The sequence below is a fragment of the Hypanus sabinus genome, chromosome 4, assembly GCF_030144855.1.
Source record: "Hypanus sabinus isolate sHypSab1 chromosome 4, sHypSab1.hap1, whole genome shotgun sequence".
Taxonomy (NCBI): Eukaryota; Metazoa; Chordata; class Chondrichthyes; order Myliobatiformes; family Dasyatidae; genus Hypanus; species Hypanus sabinus.
The window spans coordinates 162737677-162760042 of record NC_082709.1 but is presented as its reverse complement, the minus strand read 5'-3'; the positions used below and the strand labels follow the sequence as shown (position 1 = coordinate 162760042).

General features: G+C 45.9%; 1 protein-coding gene across 2 annotated transcripts in view; it reads left to right on the top strand.

Moving 5' to 3' along the window:
- The window catches only part of zgc:152951 (uncharacterized protein LOC569013 homolog), a 98309-nt gene that overhangs the window by 38401 nt on the left and 37542 nt on the right, over positions 1–22366 (top strand). The window contains exon 2 of one of the 2 annotated variants that reach the window (XM_059968655.1): positions 20658–21083. The exons of the other annotated variant lie outside the window; for it this stretch is intronic. Within the exon in view, the coding sequence (XP_059824638.1) occupies positions 20832–21083 (252 nt within the window). The 5' untranslated portion in view covers positions 20658–20831. The remainder of the gene's footprint in view (positions 1–20657; positions 21084–22366) is intronic. 2 annotated transcript variants of the gene reach the window in all.

Here is a 22366-nt window from a genome sequence, read left to right as displayed (position 1 = left end):
GTGAGTCCCCTTGTCACGAGGGTGAGGGACGGGTGTGAGTCCCCTTGTCACGAGTGGGTGAGGGACGGGTGTGAGTCCCCTTGTCACGAGTGGGTGAGGGACGGGTGTGAGTCCCCTTGTCACGAGTGGGTGTGGGACGGGTGTGAGTCCCCTTGTCACGAGGGTGAGGGACGGGTGTGAGTCCCCTTGTCACGAGTTGGCGAGGGACGGGTGTGTGTCCATTTGTCACGAGTGGGTGAGGGACGGGTGTGAATCCCCTTGTCACGAGTGGGTGAGGGACGGGTGTGAGTCCCCTTGTCAGGAGTGGGCGGGGGAGTTGTGAGTTCCCTTGTCACGAGTGGGTGAGGGACGGGTGTGAGTTCCCTTGTCACGAGTGGGTGAGGGATGGGTGTGAGTTCCCTTGTCACGAGTGGGCGGGGAAGGTGTGAGTCCCCTTGTCAGGAGTGGGCGGGGGAGTTGTGAGTTCCCTTGTCACGAGTGGGTGAGGGACGGGTGTGAGTCCCCTTGTCACGAGTGGGTGTGGGACGGGTGTGAGTCCCCTTGTCACGAGTGGGCGGGGAAGTTGTGAGTCCCCTTGTCACGAGTGGGCGGGGGAGTTGTGAGTCCCCTTGTCACGAGTGGTTGAGGGACGGGTGTGAGTCCCCTTGTCACGAGTGGGTGGGGGACGGGTGTGAGTCCCCTTGTCACGAGTGGGTGAGGGACAGGTGTGAGTCCCCTTGTCACGAGTGGGTGAGGGACGGGTGTGAGTCCCCTTGTCACGAGTGGGTGTGGGACGGGTGTGAGTCCCCTTGTCACGAGGGTGAGGGACGGGTGTGAGTCCCCTTGTCACGAGTGGGAGAGGGACGGGTGTGAGTCCATTTGTCACGAGTGGGTGAGGGACGGGTGTGAGTCCCCTTATCACGAGTGGGTGAGGGACGTGTGTGAGTTCCCTTGTCACGAGTGGGTGAGGGACGGGTGTGAGTCCCCTTGTCACGAGTGGGTGTGGGACGGGTGTGAGTCCCCTTGTCACGAGTGGGTGTGGGACGGGTGTGAGTCCCCTTGTCACGAGGGTGAGGGACGGGTGTGAGTCCCCTTGTCACGAGTGGGCGAGGGACGGGTGTGAGTCCATTTGTCACGAGTGGGTGAGGGACGGGTGTGAGTCCCCTTGTCACGAGTGGGTGAGGGACGGGTGTGAGTTCCCTTGTCACGAGTGGGTGAAGGACAGGTGTGAGTCCCCTTGTCAGGAGTGGGCGGGGGAGTTGTGAGTTCCCTTGTCACGAGTGGGTGAGGGACGGGTGTGAGTCCCCTTGTCACGAGGGTGAGGGACGGGTGTGAGTCCCCTTGTCACGAGTGGGTGAGGGACGGGTGTGAGTCCCCTTGTCACGAGGGAGAGGGACGGGTGTGAGTCCCCTTGTCACGAGTGGGTGAGGGACGGGTGTGAGTCCCCTTGTCACGAGTGGGTGAGGGACGGGTGTGAGTCCCCTTGTCACGAGTGGGTGTGGGACGGGTGTGAGTCCCCTTGTCACGAGGGTGAGGGACTGGTGTGAGTCCATTTGTCACGAGTGGGTGAGGGACGGGTGTGAGTCCCCTTGTCACGAGTGGGTGAGGTACGGGTGTGAGTTCCCTTGTCACGAGTGGGTGAAGGACAGGTGTGAGTCCCCTTGTCAGGAGTGGGCGGGGGAGTTGTGAGTTCCCTTGTCACGAGTGGGTGAGGGACGGGTGTGAGTTCCCTTGTCACGAGTGGGTGAGGGATGGGTGTGAGTTCCCTTGTCACGAGTGGGTGAAGGACGGGTGTGAGTCCCCTTGTCAGGAGTGGGCGGGGGAGTTGTGAGTTCCCTTGTCACGAGTGGGTGAGGGACGGGTGTGAGTTCCCTTGTCACGAGTGGGTGAGGGACGGGTGTGAGTTCCCTTGTCACGAGTGGGTGAGGGACGGGTGTGAGTCCCCTTGTCAGGAGTGGGCGGGGGAGTTGTGAGTTCCCTTGTCACGAGTGGGTGAGGGACGGGTGTGAGTTCCCTTGTCACGAGTGGGTGAGGGACGGGTGTGAGTTCCCTTGTCACGAGTGGGTGAGGGACGGGTGTGAGTCCCCTTGTCACGAGTGGGTGAGGGACGGGTGTGAGTCCCCTTGTCACGAGTGGGTGTGGGACGGGTGTGAGTTCCCTTGTCACGAGTGGGTGTGGGACGGGTGTGAGTCCCCTTGTCACGAGTGGGTGAGGGACGGGTGTGAGTCCCCTTGTCACGAGGGTGAGGGACGGGTGTGAGTCCAATTGTCACGAGTGGGTGAGGGACGGGTGTGAGTCCCCTTGTAACGAGTGGATGAGGGACGGGTGTGAGTCCCCTTGTCACGAGTGGGTGAGGGACGGGTGTGAGTCCCCTTGTCACGAGTGGGTGTGGGACGGGTGTGAGTCCCCTTGTCACGAGTTGGCGAGGGACGGGTGTGTGTCCATTTGTCACGAGTGGGTGAGGGACGGGTGTGAATCCCCTTGTCACGAGTGGGTGAGGGACGGGTGTGAGTCCCCTTGTCACGAGTGGGTGTGGGACGGGTGTGAGTCCCCTTGTCACGAGTGGGTGAGGGACGGGTGTGAGTCCCCTTGTCACGAGGGTGAGGGACGGGTGTGTCCCCTTGTCACGAGTGGGTGAGGGACGGGTGTGAGTCCCCTTGTCACGAGTGGGTGAGGGACGGGTGTGAGTTCCCTTGTCACGAGTGGGTGAAGGACAGGTGTGAGTCCCCTTGTCAGGAGTGGGCGGGGGAGTTGTGAGTTCCCTTGTCACGAGTGGGTGAGGGACGGGTGTGAGTCCCCTTGTCACGAGGGTGAGGGACGGGTGTGAGTCCCCTTGTCACGAGTGGGTGAGAGACGGGTGTGAGTCCCCTTGTCACGAGTGTGAGGGACGGGTGTGAGTCCCCTTGTCACGAGTGGGTGAGGGACGGGTGTGAGTCCCCTTGTCACGAGTGGGTGAGGGACGGGTGTGAGTCCCCTTGTCACGAGTGGGTGTGGGACGGGTGTGAGTCCCCTTGTCACGAGGGTGAGGGACGGGTGTGAGTCCATTTGTCACGAGTGGGTGAGGGACGGGTGTGAGTCCCCTTGTCACGAGTGGTTGAGGGACGGGTGTGAGTTCCCTTGTCACGAGTGGGTGAAGGACAGGTGTGAATCCCCTTGTCAGGAGTGGGCGGGGGAGTTGTGAGTTCCCTTGTCACGAGTGGGTGAGGGACGGGTGTGAGTTCCCTTGTCACGAGTGGGTGAGGGATGGGTGTGAGTTCCCTTGTCACGAGTGGGTGAAGGACGGGTGTGAGTCCCCTTGTCAGGAGTGGGCGGGGGAGTTGTGAGTTCCCTTGTCACGAGTGGGTGAGGGACGGGTGTGAGTTCCCTTGTCACGAGTGGGTGAGGGACGGGTGTGAGTTCCCTTGTCACGAGTGGGTGAGGGACGGGTGTGAGTCCCCTTGTCAGGAGTGGGCGGGGGAGTTGTGAGTTCCCTTGTCACGAGTGGGTGAGGGACGGGTGTGAGTCCCCTTGTCAGGAGAGGGCGGGGGAGTTGTGAGTTCCCTTGTCACGAGTGGGTGAGGGACGGGTGTGAGTCCCCTTGTCACGAGTGGGTGAGGGACGGGTGTGAGTCCCCTTGTCACGAGTGGGCGCGGGAGTTGTGAGTCCCCTTGTCACGAGTGGGCAGGGGAGTTGTGAGTCCCCTTGTCAGGAGTGGGTGAGGAATGGGTGTGAGTCCCCTTGTCAAGAGTGGGTGAGGGACAGGTGTGAGTCCCCTTGTCACGAGTGGGTGAGGGACGGGTGTGAGTCCCCTTGTCACGAGTGGGTGATGGACGGGTGTGAGTCCCCTTGTCACGAGTGGGTGAGGGACGGGTGTGAGTCCCCTTGTCAGGAGTGGGCGGGGGAGTTGTGAGTTCCCTTGTCACGAGTGGGTGAGGGACGGGTGTGAGTCCCCTTGTCAGGAGAGGGCGGGGGAGTTGTGAGTTCCCTTGTCACAAGTGGGTGAGGGACGGGTGTGAGTTCCCTTGTCAGGAGTGGGTGAGGGACGGGTGTGAGTCCCCTTGTCACGAGTGGGTGTGGGACGGGTGTGAGTCCCCTTGTCACGAGTGGGTGAGGGACGGGTGTGAGTCCCCTTGTCACGAGGGTGAGGGACGGGTGTGAGTCCCCTTGTCACGAGTGGGTGAGGGACGGGTGTGAGTCCCCTTGTCACGAGTGGGTGAGGGACGGGTGTGAGTCCCCTTGTCACGAGTGGGTGTGGGACGGGTGTGAGTCCCCTTGTCACGAGGGTGAGGGACGGGTGTGAGTCCCCTTGTCACGAGTTGGCGAGGGACGGGTGTGTGTCCATTTGTCACGAGTGGGTGAGGGACGGGTGTGAATCCCCTTGTCACGAGTGGGTGAGGGACGGGTGTGAGTCCCCTTGTCAGGAGTGGGTGTGGGACGGGTGTGAGTCCCCTTGTCACGAGTGGGTGAGGGACGGGTGTGAGTCCCCTTGTCACGAGGGTGAGGGACGGGTGTGTCCCCTTGTCACGAGTGGGTGAGGGACGGGTGTGAGTCCCCTTGTCACGAGTGGGTGAGGGACGGGTGTGAGTCCCCTTGTCACGAGTGGGTGTGGGACGGGTGTGAGTCCCCTTGTCACGAGGGTGAGGGACGGGTATGAGTCCCCTTGTCACGAGTGGGCGATGGACGGGTGTGAGTCCATTTGTCACGAGTGGGTGAGGGACGGGTGTGAGTCCCCTTGTCACGAGTGGGTGAGGGACGGGTGTGAGTTCCCTTGTCACGAGTGGGTGAAGGACAGGTGTGAGTCCCCTTGTCAGGAGTGGGCGGGGGAGTTGTGAGTTCCCTTGTCACGAGTGGGTGAGGGACGGGTGTGAGTTCCCTTGTCACGAGTGGGTGTGGGACGGGTGTGAGTCCCCTTGTCACGAGTGGGTGAGGGACGGGTGTGAGTCCCCTTGTCACGAGGGTGAGGGACGGGTGTGAGTCCCCTTGTCACGAGTGGGTGAGGGACGGGTGTGAGTCCCCTTGTCACGAGTGGGTGTGGGACGGGTGTGAGTCCCCTTGTCACGAGGGTGAGGGACGGGTGTGAGTCCCCTTGTCACGAGTGGGCGAGGGACGGGTGTGAGTCCATTTGTCACAAGTGGGTGAGGGACGGGTGTGAGTCCCCTTGTCACGAGTGGGTGAGGGACGGGTGTGAGTTCCCTTGTCACGAGTGGGTGAAGGACAGGTGTGAGTCCCCTTGTCAGGAGTGGGCGGGGGAGTTGTGAGTTCCCTTGTCACGAGTGGGTGAGGGACGGGTGTGAGTTCCCTTGTCACGAGTGGGTGAGGGACGGGTGTGAGTCCCCTTGTCACGAGTGGGTGTGGGACGGGTGTGAGTCCCCTTGTCACGAGTGGGTGAGGGACGGGTGTGAGTCCCCTTGTCACGAGGGTGAGGGACGGGTGTGAGTCCCCTTGTCACGAGTGGGTGAGGGACGGGTGTGAGTCCCCTTGTCACGAGGGTGAGGGATGGGTGTGAGTCCCCTTGTCACGAGTGGGCGAGGGACGGGTGTGAGTCCATTTGTCACGAGTGGGTGAGGGACGGGTGTGAGTCCCCTTGTCACGAGTGGGTGAGGGACGGGTGTGTTCCCTTGTCACGAGTGGGTGAGGGACGGGTGTGAGTTCCCTTGTCACGAGTGGGTGAGGGATGGGTGTGAGTCCCCTTGTCACGAGTGGGTGAGGGACTGGTGTGAGTCCCCTTGGCACGAGTGGGTGAGGGACTGGTGTGAGTCCCCTTGGCACGAGTGGGTGAGGGACGGGTGTGAGTCCCCTTGTCACGAGTGGGTGAGGGACGGGTGTGAGTCCCCTTGTCACGAGTGGGTGAGGGACGGGTGTGAGTCCCCTTGTCAGGAGAGGGCGGGGGAGTTGTGAGTTCCCTTGTCACGAGTGGGTGAGGGACGGGTGTGAGTTCCCTTGTCAGGAGTGGGTGAGGGACGGGTGTGAGTCCCCTTGTCAGGAGTGGGCGGAGGAGTTGTGTCCCCTTGTCACAAGTGGATGAGGGACATGTGTGAGTCCCCTTGTCAAGAGTAGGTGGGGGTTGTGAGTCCCCATGCTGAGAGTTGAGGGGGGATGAGGATACCCTGTGTGAATAGTGGTGACGGACACGTGATGAGTTCCTGTGCCAAAAGTAGGGTGAGAAGTCCCTTGCCAGGGGTGGGGGTGCTGAGGAGTCTTTGTGCTGAGACCATAAAACATTGGGGCAAGTTAGGTCATTCGACCCATCAAGTCTCTACCATTCCAACATGAGTTATTTATTATATCTCTCAACTCCATTTTTCTTCTTCCCATAACCTTTGATGCCCTGGCTAATTAAGAACCTATCAATCTCTGCTTTAAATATACCCAATGATTTGGCCTCTATTACTATCTGTGCCAATGAATTCCACAGATTAACCGCCCTCTGGCTAATGAAATTTTTTCTAATCTCTGTTCTAAATGGTGCTCCCTCTGTTCTGTGCCTGTACTCTCTGATCCTAGACTCACCCACTATAGGAAATATCCTTGCCACATCCACTCTATCTTGGCTTTTCAATATTCAATGCATTTGAGTGAGATCCCCGTCATTTTCCTAAACTCCAATGGGTACAATCCAAGAGCCATTAAATATTAGAACATAAGAAGTAGGAGCAGGAGTCGGCCATTTGGCCTGTTGAGCCTGCTGTGCCATTCAATAAGATCATGGCTGATCTGACCATGGACTCATCTCCACCTATCAGCAGCATCTCTACTTTCTGCGAAGTCCACCCCACCCCATCCTCACCACATTCTACAGGGGTTGTATTGAGAGCATCCTGAGCAGCTGCATCACTGCCTGGTTCGGAAATTGCACCATCTCGGATCACAAGACCCTGCAGCGGATAGTGAGGTCAGCTGAGAAGATCATCGGGGTCTCTTCCTGCTATTACAGACATTTACACTACACGCTGCATCCGCAAAGCTAACAGTATTGTGAAGGACCCCACGCACCCCTCACACAATCTCTTCTCCCTCCTACCATCTGGCAAAAGGTACTGAAGCACTCAGGCTCTCACGACCAGACAGTGCAACAGTTTCTTCCCCCAAGCCATAAGACTCCTCAATATTCAAGTCTAGACTGACATCTACATCATTTATTATTATATTGTAATTTATTCTCTACTGTGCCTACTATTGTCTTGTTTATTAATTATTGTACTGCCCTGCACTGTTTTGTACACTTTATGTAGTCCTGTGCAGCTCTGTAGTCTAGTGCAGTTTTTATGTTGTTTTACGTAGTCTAGTCTTGCGCTGTCTCACATAGTATAATGTAGTTTTGTGTTGTTTCGTGTAGCACCAGGGTCCTGGAGGAACTTTGTTTTGTTTGTACTGTGCCAGCAGTTTATGATTGAAATGACAATAAACTTGATTTGACTATCTGCCTTTTTCAAACCTATCCAACCTTGTCTTAAATATATTTACGGAGGTAGCCTCCGCTGCTTCACTGGGCTGAGAATTCCACAGATACACCACTCTGGGAAAAGCAGTTCCTCCTGATTTCTGTCCTGAACTTACTCCCCTGAAACTTGAGGCTACATCCCCTAGTTCTAGTCTCATCTACCAGTGGAAGCAGCTGTCCCCCCTCCACCTTAACTACCCATTTCTTAATTTCATGTTTCTATGAGATTTCCTCTCATTTTCTGAATTCCAGCGAGTACAGTCCTAGGTGACTCAATCTCTCCTCATAGTATAACCCCCTCATGTCTGGAATCAACATGGTGAACTTTCTCTGCACTGCTTCCAAAGCCAGTTTATTCTTCCTCAAGTAGAGCATGCAATACTCCAGATGTGGCCTCACCAGCTGTAGAATAGCCTTCCTGCTTTTAAATTCAGTCCCTCTAGCAATTAAGGCCAATATTCCATTTGACGCATTGATAGCTTGCTGCACCTGCAAATCAACCTTTTGCGATTCATGCACAAGCACTCCGAAGTCCCCTGTGCAGCAGCACTATCTAATCTAAAAACCAAAGCACTGTAAACATTCTGCCTAATATTATAGAACTCTTTAAAAAGAAATGAAACTTCCATGACAATAAGTAATTACTTGGATGCAAGCAGGTGGCAAAACCATTATAGAAAATACTCAATTCAGTTTCTAATGTTTGTCATTTAGATTTAAAACAAAATGAGATGGAATGGGAATCTTTAATATTTAAGGGAGAGTACAGAGGGTTATTTTGACACGGCTGTTTCTGGGGTACTGCCCATTGTCAGTGTGGGCCAGGTGTGAAATGTCAATGAATTAATTTAATTTTCATAAGAATCTAATGTGGTTTTGTGCAGTAAAAAATATGGGCCAAATGGATAGCACTTGAAAATGGACTTTGGAGGTGCAGGACTATGACATACAAGATCAGCCCATTAGTCTGGAGGAAAATTATGATTTTAAAACGCGTATTATTAAGCACCACTTCAACATTATCTTTCTGGTAAATTATCTCCAGTATTTGTATCTCGAACATAATTAGACAAGTTACGTTTCTCTTGAAGCAGATGTTGCAGCAGCCCAAACTCAAGACCCCGTGATCTGTTCTTAAATAAAACTAAAAGTGAATCAAGGGAACTGGGGATATGCAGTATGGCAGTGCTGATAAAATCAGCCACTTACTGAATGAGGAAGCAGGCACCAGGAGGGTGTGAAATGGAACACTCTTGCTTCAGTTTCTGAAGTTGACACGCCAGTATGGTTGTACTCGGTTTGGGCATGTAATTGGAGCTATTTGCCAAAGCCTGGAAATTGTGCCAAGGTAGACTTGCCTACCATATATGAAACCTCAGTTTTTCTTAAAGGAGTCTGTCTCAGCAGGTCTGAGCCTTTGGACTTGGAACTAATTTGGGGTAGATTCTTCTAAATCTGCAGGTACATATAGCCCCCACCCCCACAACCACACTGAGCTGGGAGACTATATCTGGGACAATCGAAAACACAGTGTGGTCTAAGATTAGTAACCCGCAGAAGGCCACCTCAATGCACTATATGCTTCAGTGAATGAAAATTTGTGTGATCCAGAAAATATTCATTTTTTAATCTATTAAGATTATTGCTCTCCAAAGAGGAATAACTAAAATGGAAATGCACACATAACAGAAATGATAGAGGACACTAATGATGACATAAAGAGATTATAACCATCAGGAGCAATTGATAGTTTGATGAAGATGGATGTATGTTCTCCAGAAGAATAAGCCTACTGGTGACCATGCAGAAATTATGAACATTGTGAATGTGTATGATGAGGACTGAGATTCTACTTATAGTGCAACACACACAAAGCACGGGAGGAACTCAGCCCCTCATCTGCTAATCTTTCGCTCTTATTCTTGTGATCTTCCTCTGAACCCCCTTCAATGCCAGCACATCCTTTCTTGGATGAGGGGGCCCAAAACTGCTGAAAATGCTCCAACTGTGTTCTGGCCAGTGCCTTATAAAGCTCCAGCATTTCACCTTTGCTTTATATTCTAGTCCTCTCAAAATCAATGCTGACATTGCATTAACCCTCCTTACTACCAACTACCAAGCAAATGAATCCTGCTTGGACTCTCAATTCTCTTTGCCCCTTCCATTTCTGAATTTGCTCCCAATTTAGAAAATGGTATACACCTTTATTCCTCCTTTCAAAGTTTTTGACCATACACTTCCCTACACTAAATTCCATCTGTCATTTCTTTGCAGTCTCCCTGCTTCCTCAACATTACCTATCCCTCCACTTATCTTTGTATTGTCCACAAACCTGGCAACAAAGCCATCAATTCTGTCATTCAGAGCATTGACATATAACATGAAAAGAAGCAGTCCCAAGACTGACCCCTGTGGAACACCAGCACCCAACCAGAAAAGACTCCCTTTATTCCCACTCATCACCACCTGGAACAACCTGGCCAGAAGCAAACATCATCAGTTGTGCAGCTGAGATGTTGTGTAATTCACAGTATTCATTGTTCCCAGCCGTTTGTTGTTCATTTGTGGAGGTGTTTAGGATCTCAGGTGGAAGCCAAGATGCATTAACTGTTGCAACTGTTTCAGCTCTTTCCTCAGCTGTCTGTTTTAGGAATGTTGATTGGGGATAAATGTAAGGGCAGGAAATGGCTGCTGGAGATTCTGGGATATCATGTTTCAAAAGGGACGGGGAGGTGAAAGAAATAGGGTAGTGGCTGAAACCTCTACATTAGGGCTGAACTCGGAACTTGAAACCTTCTGATTCAGCAGCACTAGTAAGCCAGAACTGACACGCAAAATAAGCGTCTCTGGTAAGTGTACTAACGGGTTTCGGTCTGAACTTAACAGTGGCAACACCTGCCACTTGGGCAAATGTTACCTTGACTTCCCTTTTGTAGGAACCAGACATTTGGCCAGGACTTCTCTTCTTTATTTCAGTTTTTTAGATGTCAACACTCATAGTAAAGGAAAATTAAATAGTATTATGAAATATAATAGATTTTTCAAAACACTTTCAGTCTTGATGAAGGGTCTCGGCCTGAAAACTTTGACTATGCTCTTTTCCATGGATGCTGCCTGGCCTGCTGAGTTCCTCCAGCATTTGTGTGTGTTGCTTGGATTTCCAGCAACTGTACATTTTTTCTTGTTTGTTAATAAATTGTATGGTTTTTAATTCTGATAGAACTTTTTTTTATTGGAGTTGTCTTCTGAATGCTTTATATCCTGTGCACTTGGTTATTCAGTCAAGTACAAGTCGAAAATACTGTAAAGAGGGCAGGATAGTCAGCCAGGTGGACAAGCCAAGTCAGTACTTACTTTATTTCTAAAAGCTACGAATAGGCACTGGGTGGAGGTGAAGTCAAAGGAAGCATCCATTTTCCACTGGATATGAAAAGAGGAAAAAAAAAGAATCTGGTTAGATGTCAAAAATAATCTCAAATAGGAAATATAAATAGACATTAAACTAAAAAGAAAGCAGGAAAAAATGAAAATAAATAGGTATAATCATAAAATACAGTTGAAATTGGAGAGAAGCAGCTGCTCTGTTGTGACATCAGATCTTCAAGGTAACATGCAGCCAATGAGCAATTTATGTTTTTGTTATATTGTGCCTAACTTTCAAAGTCTGAATTATAAAATTCCATTGGAGTGCAGGCACTATGTCACCTTGGGAAGCTTCCACAAGCAATGAGGTAAACATATAATTTTGTTTATCTACAATTATATTGGTAATAAATTAAAAGTTTTTGCAAAGGCTCCTTTGGTGTTCACATTGTGCTGTGCATTCTTTTACACCAGAGAGACTAGATAATTGGAACAAGCAGGACTTCCCAGTGGCCAAACATTTTAATTCCAAATCCCATTCCTGTTCCAACTTGTTGATTCATGGCCGCCTCTTGTGCCAAGATGAGGCCACCCTCAGAGTGGAGGAGCAACACCTTATATTCCTTCTTGGTACCCTCCAACCTGAAGGCATGAACATTGATTTCTCCTTCCAGAGAACAAATCCACCCCCCTCCTTTATTCACCACTCTGACCTTTCACTTCTTCTCACCTCCCAATTACTTCCTCTTGGGTCTCCTTATCCTTCCTTTTCTCCTATTGTTCAGTCTCCTCTCCTATCAGATTCTTTCTTCTCCAGCCCTTGAGCTTTCCCACCCACCTGGCTTCATCCATCACCTTCCAGCTAGCCTCTTTCCCAACCCCCCACCTTTATGTTCCACATCTTCCCCCTTCCTTCTCAGTCCTGAAGAAGTGTCTCAGCCTGAAACGTTGACTGTTCTTCCAGCACTTTGAGTGTGTTGCTTAGGGCTCATTTAATATTGTATCTAACATCTGCAATTCTAAAGTGGTTATCTCAGTTGTCTTCTTATGCAGCCTCCCCAGGATTAAGGATAACTTACTTTATTCCATTTATCTGAGATTTGGGGCAGTTGATGAGTCTAACTGATTCTGCCACTGAACGTATGTTACTGGAAGGACACGGGTGTGGACAATTTTGGAGGTGGTGCATTCCTTCTGTTTTTGTCACTCTATGTTGAACCAGTTTTGAAAGATCTATATTTTATAATTGTATATGTTTTCCCTTAATATTCAGTGGTGTTGACATGCTAATATTACTGAAATGTTCCCAGTAATTGGACTCAATTCTCAACTCCTCCTCCACTTTGAGCGGCCAAGGTCTAGGGATCAACTCAAATTGCTGGTGATGTGATGCTTTCTCAGAGAAAATATCTTTGTATCATGTCCTCTGTCCCCTTGGTAATTGCTTGCCATGATGAAGCTGAAAGCAGAATGTCTGTTTCAAGAATTTGGCATCAGATGTGGGCTGGCTTTGGAGCAAATTAAGTGTAATTGGAGCCTCAGTGCTGTGGGTGTTACCTCGAAAGAGAATGCTCCTGTTATATAGTATATCCTGGCAGTGGATTTGGAGGACTTTACAGGGACAGTGTTAGTGACATTTCTCTGATGCTTTTACATGCCTGCGCTGTGTGATCCACGTGTTAGTCAGATTAGTGTTATTCTGATGTCAGTCTATTGTGCTTGACACTCTAGAATTTGGTTTCAACCTACAAACATCAACGTCAGAAGCAAGAACAGTCTGATAGAATCACATCTAAAGTTAAAATAAAATCTTACTTGCACAGTTGAATTTCCAATGCCCCAAAGTATTGTAGTGAAGATTCGAATCCAAACGGCAGCAAAGCTTTCTGTCCATTCCAGGTTTTTAACCTCCTACCTTTGTGAACACACAAAAAATTCAAGAAAGCCCCTTTCGCTCTGCTAACATATTTAATTTTCAAAGCATCAAAGTACAAGACTAAACTTTAAAATACTGAGGTCTTCGGGTTGCAGGACTGTAAAGCATGTGAAGGGAAAAGTTCTTGAGACATTTTGGGACTTTTCATGACTTTGCTGGGGTGTGTGCAATTGACAGCAGGCTTAGAGTTAGTAGGAATAAAAGAGCAAGTTGAAAACTCATAAATCTTTACTCTCATCCCTCCCTATATAGTCATTTCAAGCAATGCCATGCTGTTTTTTTTCAGGTTTCCAGCATTTTTATTTTGATGCTTTTGATTATCTATAATATTTGATCATTGTAGTCAAGTCACTTTTATTGTCATTTTGACCATAACTGCTGGTACAGTACATAGAAAAAAATGAGACAATGTTTTTCAGGACCATGGTGTTACATGACACAGTACAAAAACTAGACTGAACTACATGAAAAAACAACACAGAGAAAGCTGCACTAGACTACAGACCTACACAGGACTGCATAAAGTGCACAAAAACAGTGCAGGCATTACAATAAATAATAAACAGGACAATAGGGCAAGGTGTCAGTCCAGGCTTCAGGTATTGAGGAATCTGATAGCTTGAGGGATGAAACTGTTACATAGTCTGGTCGTGAGAGCCCAAGTGCTTTGGAGCCTTTTCCCAGACGGCAGGAGGGAGAAGAGATTGTATGAGGGGTGCGTGAGGACCTTCATAATGCTGTTTCCTTTGCGGATGCAGCGTGTAGTGTAAGTGTCCGTGATGGCGGGAAAGAGAGACCCTGATGATCTTCTCAGCTGACCTCACTATCTGCTGCTGGATCTTGCGATCCGAAATGGTGCAATTTCCAAACCAGGCAGTGATGCAGCTGCTCAGGATGCTCTCAATACAACCCCTGCAGAATGTGATGAGGATGGGGGGTGGGAGATGGACTTTCCTCAGCCTTCGCAGAAAGTAGAGATGCTGCTGGGCTTTCTTTGCTATGGAGCTGGTGTTGAGGGACCAGGTGAGATTCTCCATCAGGTGAACACCAAGAAATTTGGTGCTGTTTATGATCTCGTCAATGATCTCTAATTATTACAATAAAAGATGCAAAATAATGCTTTGTTAATATTCTTGGCTATATTCATAAAAACATTCCAGTTCTTTTCCCCCTCCCCCAATCTGAGTGTATCATTGTTTACCCTCCATTGCGACCCCTAAGGGCTACAATACTTTTTCTTTCATTTCCCAAAATATGAGGCAACATTAATATCAGATTTGATGTCACTGAAAGATTCTTTGTGATCTCACTGAAGTGGCCTTGCATTTTAAAAACAAAATTTTGAAATGTATGCACAAAAAGTGGGATGGTGACTGGTAGTGTGGGATATTTGGCAGTGAAATATTACGTTAATAATAGTGGTTGACATTTGAGAAGGGCGCTGGTTCCCTCTGTTTTAAATTTAGTATGTTGATGATTTGGTAGCATTGTTATTGCTTTGAGACTTAAAGATTTCAACAGGTTTGGTAAGTCATTTTATTTATATTTTGTTATGTAGTGTTATGGAAATATAAATTACTTTACACAAAGGTACTATGTGAATAGCCATAATTTTAACTTGCAAGGAGAAATGGTTTCTTCAACATATAACAATTGCTTGGTTATACTGATGAATTCTTTAACCATAGCACTTTCCTCATTTGAAAAATAAATTCAAGAACTTGTGAAGTATTTGAAACAATACTTTATCAAAAAGAAGTTAATTCCTTCATCATTATTTGATTGCTCATGATGTTAGGTGTTTCAATTTGTGAGTAGTTTATGTGAACTCTGAATGTTTTCAACTGGATTTTTAAAAATGTGTTGAATCTCCTTCTAAACTCGAAAACCATTGAGTATAGTGTAAATTAGGAAATAGGATGTAAGACTAAACAAATGGACTGCAGCTACTTAGTGTGTTTTCTGTTATTTTTTAACACCAGAAATCTCATTCTCAATACCCATTTCAGAAATGAGTGTATCGTTAAGATAGACTGAACAGCTCATAACGTGTGCAATAATCAAGTAGGGGGAAGAAAAAGATAGGAACAGGAGTAAACTATTAAAACCCTCAGTCATGTTCTGTCATTCAGTGAAGTTGTGCCTGATCTCATACTCTCATATTTTCATTTGTTGTAGGAGGAGGCCATTCAGTCCATCAAGATAATGCCAATTCTCAGATCAATCCTATGCCTCTATGTATCTCCCTGTAACTTTTTATCTCATATGCACATCTGCTTCATGATGATTCTTCTATGGCCATTGGATTATTTATAGTAGCCAATTAATTTATTCAACAGCAGACCATAGAACAGTAAAGCACAGTATGGGCCCTTTGGCTCAAGATGTTCTAACGTATATAAGCTTCATGATCAATCTCGTTCTTCCCTCCTACACAATCCATAGCCCTCCATTTTCCCTACATCTTTGTGCCTACCTAAGGGTCTTTTAAATGTTCTCATTGTATCAGCCTCTAAAAAACATCCCTGGAAGTGAGTTTCAGACACCTGCCATTCTCTGTATACTACCTCTGACATCTCCCCTAAATTTCCTCCATTCATCTATCCTCTGGTATTACTGCTTGCTGCCCTGGGAAAAAGGTGCTGGGAGTCCACTCTGTCTTAGCCTTGCATAAACGTCTGTCAACTCTCTGTATACCTCTGGCAACTTGCTTTCCATCACTCCAAAGAGAAAAGTCCGAGCTCGCTCAACCTTTCCTCATAAAATATGTTCTCTAATCCAGGCAACATCCTGGTAAATCTCATCTGCACCCTCTTTAAAGCTTCTACATCCTTTCTGTAATGAGGCAGCCAAAACTGAACACAATCCTCTCAGTGTGATCGAACCAGTTTTCTAGAGCAAAGCATTACTTCATAGCTCTTGAACTCAATTCCCCCACGAAGGAAGGTTTCTTAACCACCCTATCAACTTCAAAGTAAATTGATTATCGAAGTCCATATATGTCACCATATAAAACCCCGAGATACATTTTCTTGCGGGCACACTCAATAAATCCATATAATAATGATTATCACAGAATCCATGAAAAATAGCACCAACTTGGGTGTTGATCCAGTATGCAAAAGACAACAAATTGTGCAGATACAAAAAGAAAGAAATAATGAATTAATAAGCAACAAATACCGAGAACATGACATAAGATGCAAATATCTTGCGTGACCACTTTGATAGATCTATGGACTTTGACCCTAAGACCTCTCTGTTCCCCTGCACCACTAAGAATCTTGCTATTGACCTTGTACTCTGCCTTCAAATTTGATTTTGCAAACGGCATCACTTCACACTTTTCTGTATTGAACTCCATCTGCCACTTCCCTGTCCAACTCTAACTGTCCTATTGTAACCTATGGCAACTTCCTGCACTATGCAAAACACCCAGAAAATTATAAACCAGTGAGTCTTACTTCAGTGGTTGGTAAGTTGATGGAAAAGATCCTGACAGGCAGGATTTATGAACATTTGGAGAGGCATAATATGATTAGGAATAGTCAGCATGGCTTTGTCAAAGTCAGGTCATGACGTATGAGCCTGATTGAATATTTTGAGGATGTGACTAAACACGTTGATGAAGGTAGAGCAGTAGATGTAGTGTATATGGATGCCAGCAAGGCATTTAATAAGGTACCCCATGCAAGGCTTATTGAGAAAGTAAGGAGGCATCGGATCCAAGGGGACATTGTTTTGTAGATCCAGAATTGGCTTGATGACAGAAGGCAAAGAGTGGTTGTAGACAGGTCATATTCTGCATGGAGGTCAGTGACCAGTGTCAGGGATCTGTTCTGGGACCCCTCCTTTTCATGATTTTTATAAATGACCTGCATGAGGAAGTGGAGGGATGGGTTAGTAAATTTGCTGATGACACAAAGGTTAGGGGTGTTATGGATAGTGTGGAGGGCTGTCAGAGGTTACAACAGGACATTGATAGGATGCAAAACTGGGCTAAGAAGTGGCTGATGGAGTTCAACCCAGATAAGTGAGAGGTGGTTCATTTTGGTAGGTCAAATAAGATGGCCGAATATAGTATTAATGGTAAGACTCTTGGCAGTGTGGAGGATCAGAGGGATCTTAGGGTCCAAGTCCATAGGGCATTCAAAGCTGCTGCACAGGTTGACTCTGGTTAAGAAGGCATAAGGTGCATTGACCTTCATCAACCGTGGGACTGAGGTTAAGAGCCGAGAGGTAATGTTACAACTATATAGGATCCTGGTCCAACCCTACTTGGAGTACAGTGCCCAGTTCTGGTTGACTCACCAAAGGAAGGATGTGGAAACTATAGAAAGGGAGGAGATTTACAAGGATGTTGCGTGGATTAGGGAGCATGTCTGATGAGAATAAGTTGAGTGAACTCGGTCTTTTCTCCTTGGCGCGGTGGAGGATGAGAGGCATTGACAGTGCAAATAGTCGGAGGCTTTTTTTCCAGGGCTGAGGTAGCTAGCACGAGAAGGTATAGTTTTAAGGTGCTTGGAAGTAGGTACAGAGGAAATGTCAGGGGTAAGTTTTTTGCTCAGAGAGTGGTGAGTGTGTGAAATGGGTTGCCAGCGATGGTGGTGGAGGCAGATATGATAGGGTCTTTTTAGAGACCCCTGCTAGGTACATGGAGATTAGAAATATAGAGGGCTATGGGTAACCCTAGGTAATTTCTGAAGTAAGTACAAGTTTGGCACAGCATTGTGGGCCGAAGAGCCTGTATTGTGTTGTAGGTTTTCTATGTTTCTACCTCCAACCTTTGTGTTTTCTGCAGACTTACTAACCCATCACTCTATTTCCTCATCCAAGTCATTTATAAAATTCACAAAGAGCAGAGGCCTCCAGAACAGATCCCTGCGGAACAACACTAATCACCAAACTCCAGGCAGAACTCATCCATCTACTGCCACCATCTGCCTTCTATGGGGAAGCTAATTCTAGATCCCCACAGCCAAGTCCCCATGATTCTCATGATTCATGACTTTCTGTATGAGCCTAACATGGGAACCTTGTCAAACACCTAACTAAAATCCATATACATCACATCCATTGCTGTCTCTTCATCAATTTTTTTTGTCACCTCCAAAAGCTCAATTAGGCTCTGAGGGTCTGCACACTGCTTGTAAACCCATGTTGACTATAGTTTACCAAATGCTCATAAATCCTGTCTCTAGAATTCCCTCCAATAGTTTGCCCAGCACTGATGCAAGACTCACCTGTCTATAATTCCCAGGATTATCCTTATTACCTATGTTGAGCAATGGAACATTTGCCACCCTTTAATCTTTGGGTGCCACTCCTCTAGCCAGGAAGAATGCAAATATAATTGGAAGTGGGAGGAAACTGGTGCAACTTGGGTGGTGTGTGGGGGAAGGTGAAAATTTCACACACAGTACTGAAGGTCAGGGTAAATCCGAGTGTGAAATAGTAGCACCAGCTACAATGCCACTGAGCCCCAAGTGATTGCACTCCACATTTCTGCATGTGTTTTTCCATAAGTAAATGGTGTTTTGTAGACCTTGTATTGGTGCAGGGGTGGAACCTTTTTAAAAGCTTGTGCAAAATTGATGATGATCTTATAAAAATTTATTTCATATACCATGGTAATTTTGAGCAGAGATTATTATTGATGAATGAATTAGTAACAATAATTATAGACTTTTATAAGGAAAAAAGATGAGTCCAGTTACTGATTTACAATTATTCATTGTTATAATATTAATTGAAGTATAACAGTGACAGTTTCAAATGAATGCATTTTAGAAAGCCTGTTCAAAAATTGTTCATATTAACCTTATAAAAAGACAATCGGAAAAAAACGTAATTTCTAAATTGTATTAGTACTGTAACCATTTACTATCCAAATACTGATGCCTACTCCAAATCTGTGAGGTTTTCAAAACTTATCATGTCACATGTCCTAATAACCATTTAGTTGGCACCAAGCTGATATGAGACCTTTCCCGTGAAAACTGCTCTCAGGTTGTCAGATATCATTTTCTGCTTCATTTGGCAGTAAAGTTAATTATGTATCTTTTTATGAGTGGAGTTTAATGAATCGAGGGTTTAAAAACAAATTTTTGCGCATGCCATCTTGGGCACACATTCCATAAGTTTGCCACCTTTGCTTCAGTGAATTGTTATAACAGGAATCTTTTAAACTACCACTAAAAGTTCACACCTGAGCTTGGGGTTGTGACTGTACCTCTTGCCTCTAAGGTATGCTGAGTCCTGACGTGTAATTTATGTTCCTAATATACATGAGGACTCTTGATTTTACAATCTGCCTTGCTATGACCTCGCACCTTGCTATCTGCCTACACTGCACTTTTTCTGTAACTGTAATACTTTATGCTTCTTTCTGTTATTCTTTTCCTTTGTACTCCAGTGCATCGACGTGATGAAAAGACAAAGTTTCTGGTATCTCAGTACAAGTGAGAGTAAAACACTGATTTTGCTACTACTAACAGTTCCACACTATTCATAACAGAAATACTACGGATTTTCAAGTAAATTTACCAAATTTGAATCATTACATGTATACAAACTTGTATCACTTTGCGAACACTTGTTGAGCTAAATATGTTCATGCTACCACACCAATATTTTGAGTGTTCAATCTTCATCTGTAGCTTCTATAGCCCCACTGTTATAAGACAGCTTTCTAGTACAATATGATGTACTCTTGACCTCACAATTTACTTCATTATGATCATGTACCTTATTGTCTATCTGCACTACACCTTACATGTAGCTGTTGTACTTTATTCTGCATTCTGTTATTACCTGTAATACCTGTTTTACCTGTAATACTCAATGCACTGTGTAATGATTTGATCTGTATGAACAGCATGCAACAAAAAGCTTTTCACTGTATCTTGGTATAATTATAAACCAATTTTACTTTTATATTCTTTGCCTGTTTTCTATAAAATTTAACCTCACTCTTTTCAATAATACATATAATTAAGATGGCTTCTGTTCTGTCTTGTACACTTTTTTTCCTTTATGCAAGGGGCAATTTAGAGGAGCCATTATTCTTACCAGCTTAACTTTGCGAATATTGAGTAATACAGTATGAAGTGGGCCTTTTGGCCCACTTAGATGCCCATCTAAGCTAGAATCATTTGCCCATGTTTGGCCCACATCATTCTAAACATTTCCTATCTACGTACCTGTCCAAATGTCTTTTAAATTTTGCTATTGTACCTGCCTCAACTACTTCCTCTAGAGCTTATGCCACCCTCTTCTTGAAAAAGCTCCCTTGAGTCCCTTTTAAATCTTTCCCCTTTCATCTTAAATCTATTTCCTCTAGTTTTGATTCCCTTTACCTTTGCATTAACCTTGTCTATGCCCCTCATGATTTTATGTACCTACTCGATCTCTTATGCACCAAGGAATAAGGTGCTAGCCTGCTCAACATCTCCTGTAATAGGCCCTCAAGTCAATGACCTATTTCTTATGATACGGTAACCAAAACTCTGTACAGTGTTCCAGATGTGGCCTCACCAACATCTTGTGTAACTGCAACAAAACATCCCGACACCTATACTCAATGTTCTTGCAATGAAGCATGACAAAATGGCTTCTTCACTGATGCTGCCTGATTTCCTGAGAGGCTTAGGCTTTTATTTAACTCTAGTTTACATTGCTTACATCAGATTTCAATTTCCATAGAGAAGTTGGCAACAGCTTTACCGGTATGCTGGAAATGATAAAATATGCTTTGCTTATCAGGATAAGAATGGGGAATGAATAGTTTTTTTTTATTGTACCAGGTTCAAAGTAGTACTACTCCTGCTTCAAGAATAATATATTAGTTGTGAAATACTTTGGAATGCTGAAATTTTTGAATTGCACCCTATAAGCATCAGCATTCTCAGGTTTTTTATGCTGAATTCTGAATTCATGTATCTCAATTGGTGATTTTAGGCATCAATAATTCACTGTCACGCACAAATACGAAAAGGAGCCCATGGAATGAAGTAGTTCTGACATCCAAATGCCTACTATCAGTTGCTTCCCAAGGCAACAGTGAAACAAGGAAGAAAATAGACGTACAACAAATAAATTGGCAACAAAATAATTTGGTCAAGCAAATCTAAAATGGAGCAGGAAGAGCAAGTGGTCATGCAGGAATTAGTAGGCAGAATTACAGTTTATACCATTACAGGATGTCTTCATTGCCTTAGAGCAAAGGCTCATCTGACCAATGAGGGTCTCCCATTCATTGAAGTAAATATAAAGGATAATCCTGAAATAAGGGATCAGATTGTCAACCTCACCGGGCGGCACACTGTACCACAGATATTCTTCAACAACAAATTTATTGGAGGAAATGACGATTTTCAGAAATTGGTAGGTACAACCGGTGCTGAAATTAAGGCATATGATTTTACGTAATCTCAATCTTCTGCATTACTGCTGTATTTTATCAATGATAAATATTAAAAGTAAAAAGTAGTTATTAGAAACAAGGCCAGCGTAACAAGCTTAGACATTGAAAGTAAATGAATATGTAGCTATTGCAACTAGTTTGAGTTTGTCAAATACTGTGATTAGTCATTGTTCATGTTTTTGTTGCTGTTAACTGGACTTCATAGTTGCTGATAATATGGCTAAACAAAAGAAAAACTGTCTGCATGTGTGTTGTTTGGATTTCCAGGATATTGTAATTTCTAAATGCAATTTGTTGTAGAAATTATAACGTGTACATAGGACAAAACCTATTGCATTGGCTCAACTTGTTTAACCTGCTGTAACAAACAGAAACAGTTCAAATGAATTTGGCTGTGCTCTTGTTCAACAGTGCAAATGGTTTGCCATAAAATAATGTAAAATGCTAGTTAAATCTGAAGTATGAAAAGAAAATGTCTGGGTAAAAATAACTAGTCTATGAAATGTTCAACATCTATTTTGTTAACCTATTATGTTACCATGCTCACAAGAGGTACAGTTATGTATGATGATCAATACTGAAGAAATATAACCTGAAATTTAGGGAAAATCTGAGTTCTGTTTGCACATCATCTTCAAGTGAGTATTGTGAGCATTCTTGGGCCCCCTGTCTAAGAACAGATGTACTGGCATTGGAGCTGGTCCAGAGGAAATTCATAAGAGATCTCAGGAATGAAACAGTTACCATATGAGGAGTGTTTGATTGCTCTGGCCTGTAATCACTGGTCTAGAAGAATGGGGGGGAGGTGGGGAGAGAAATCTCGCTGAAGTATATTGAATATTGGAAGGTCACGATAGAGTGAATGTGGAGAGAATGTTTCCTATAGTGGGGGGAGTCTAGAACCAGAGGGCACAGTCTCAGAATAGAAGTTAGGAAAGTTCGATTATTATCAAAGTATACAACTCTGAAATTCTTCTTCTCCAGATGGCTACAAAACCAAGAAAGAAAAGATTGGCAACACACACAAAATGCTGGAGGATCTCTGCAGGCCAGGCAGCCTCTATGGAAAAGAGTACAGTTGACATTTCAGGCTGAGACCCTTCGGCGAGATCTGGAGAAGGGTTTCAGCCTGAAACGTCGACTGTACTCTTTTCCCGAGTTTCTGCCTGGCCTGCTGAATCCCTCCAGCATTTTGTCTGTATTGCTTCAATTTCCAGCATCTGCAGATTTTGTCTTGTTTGTG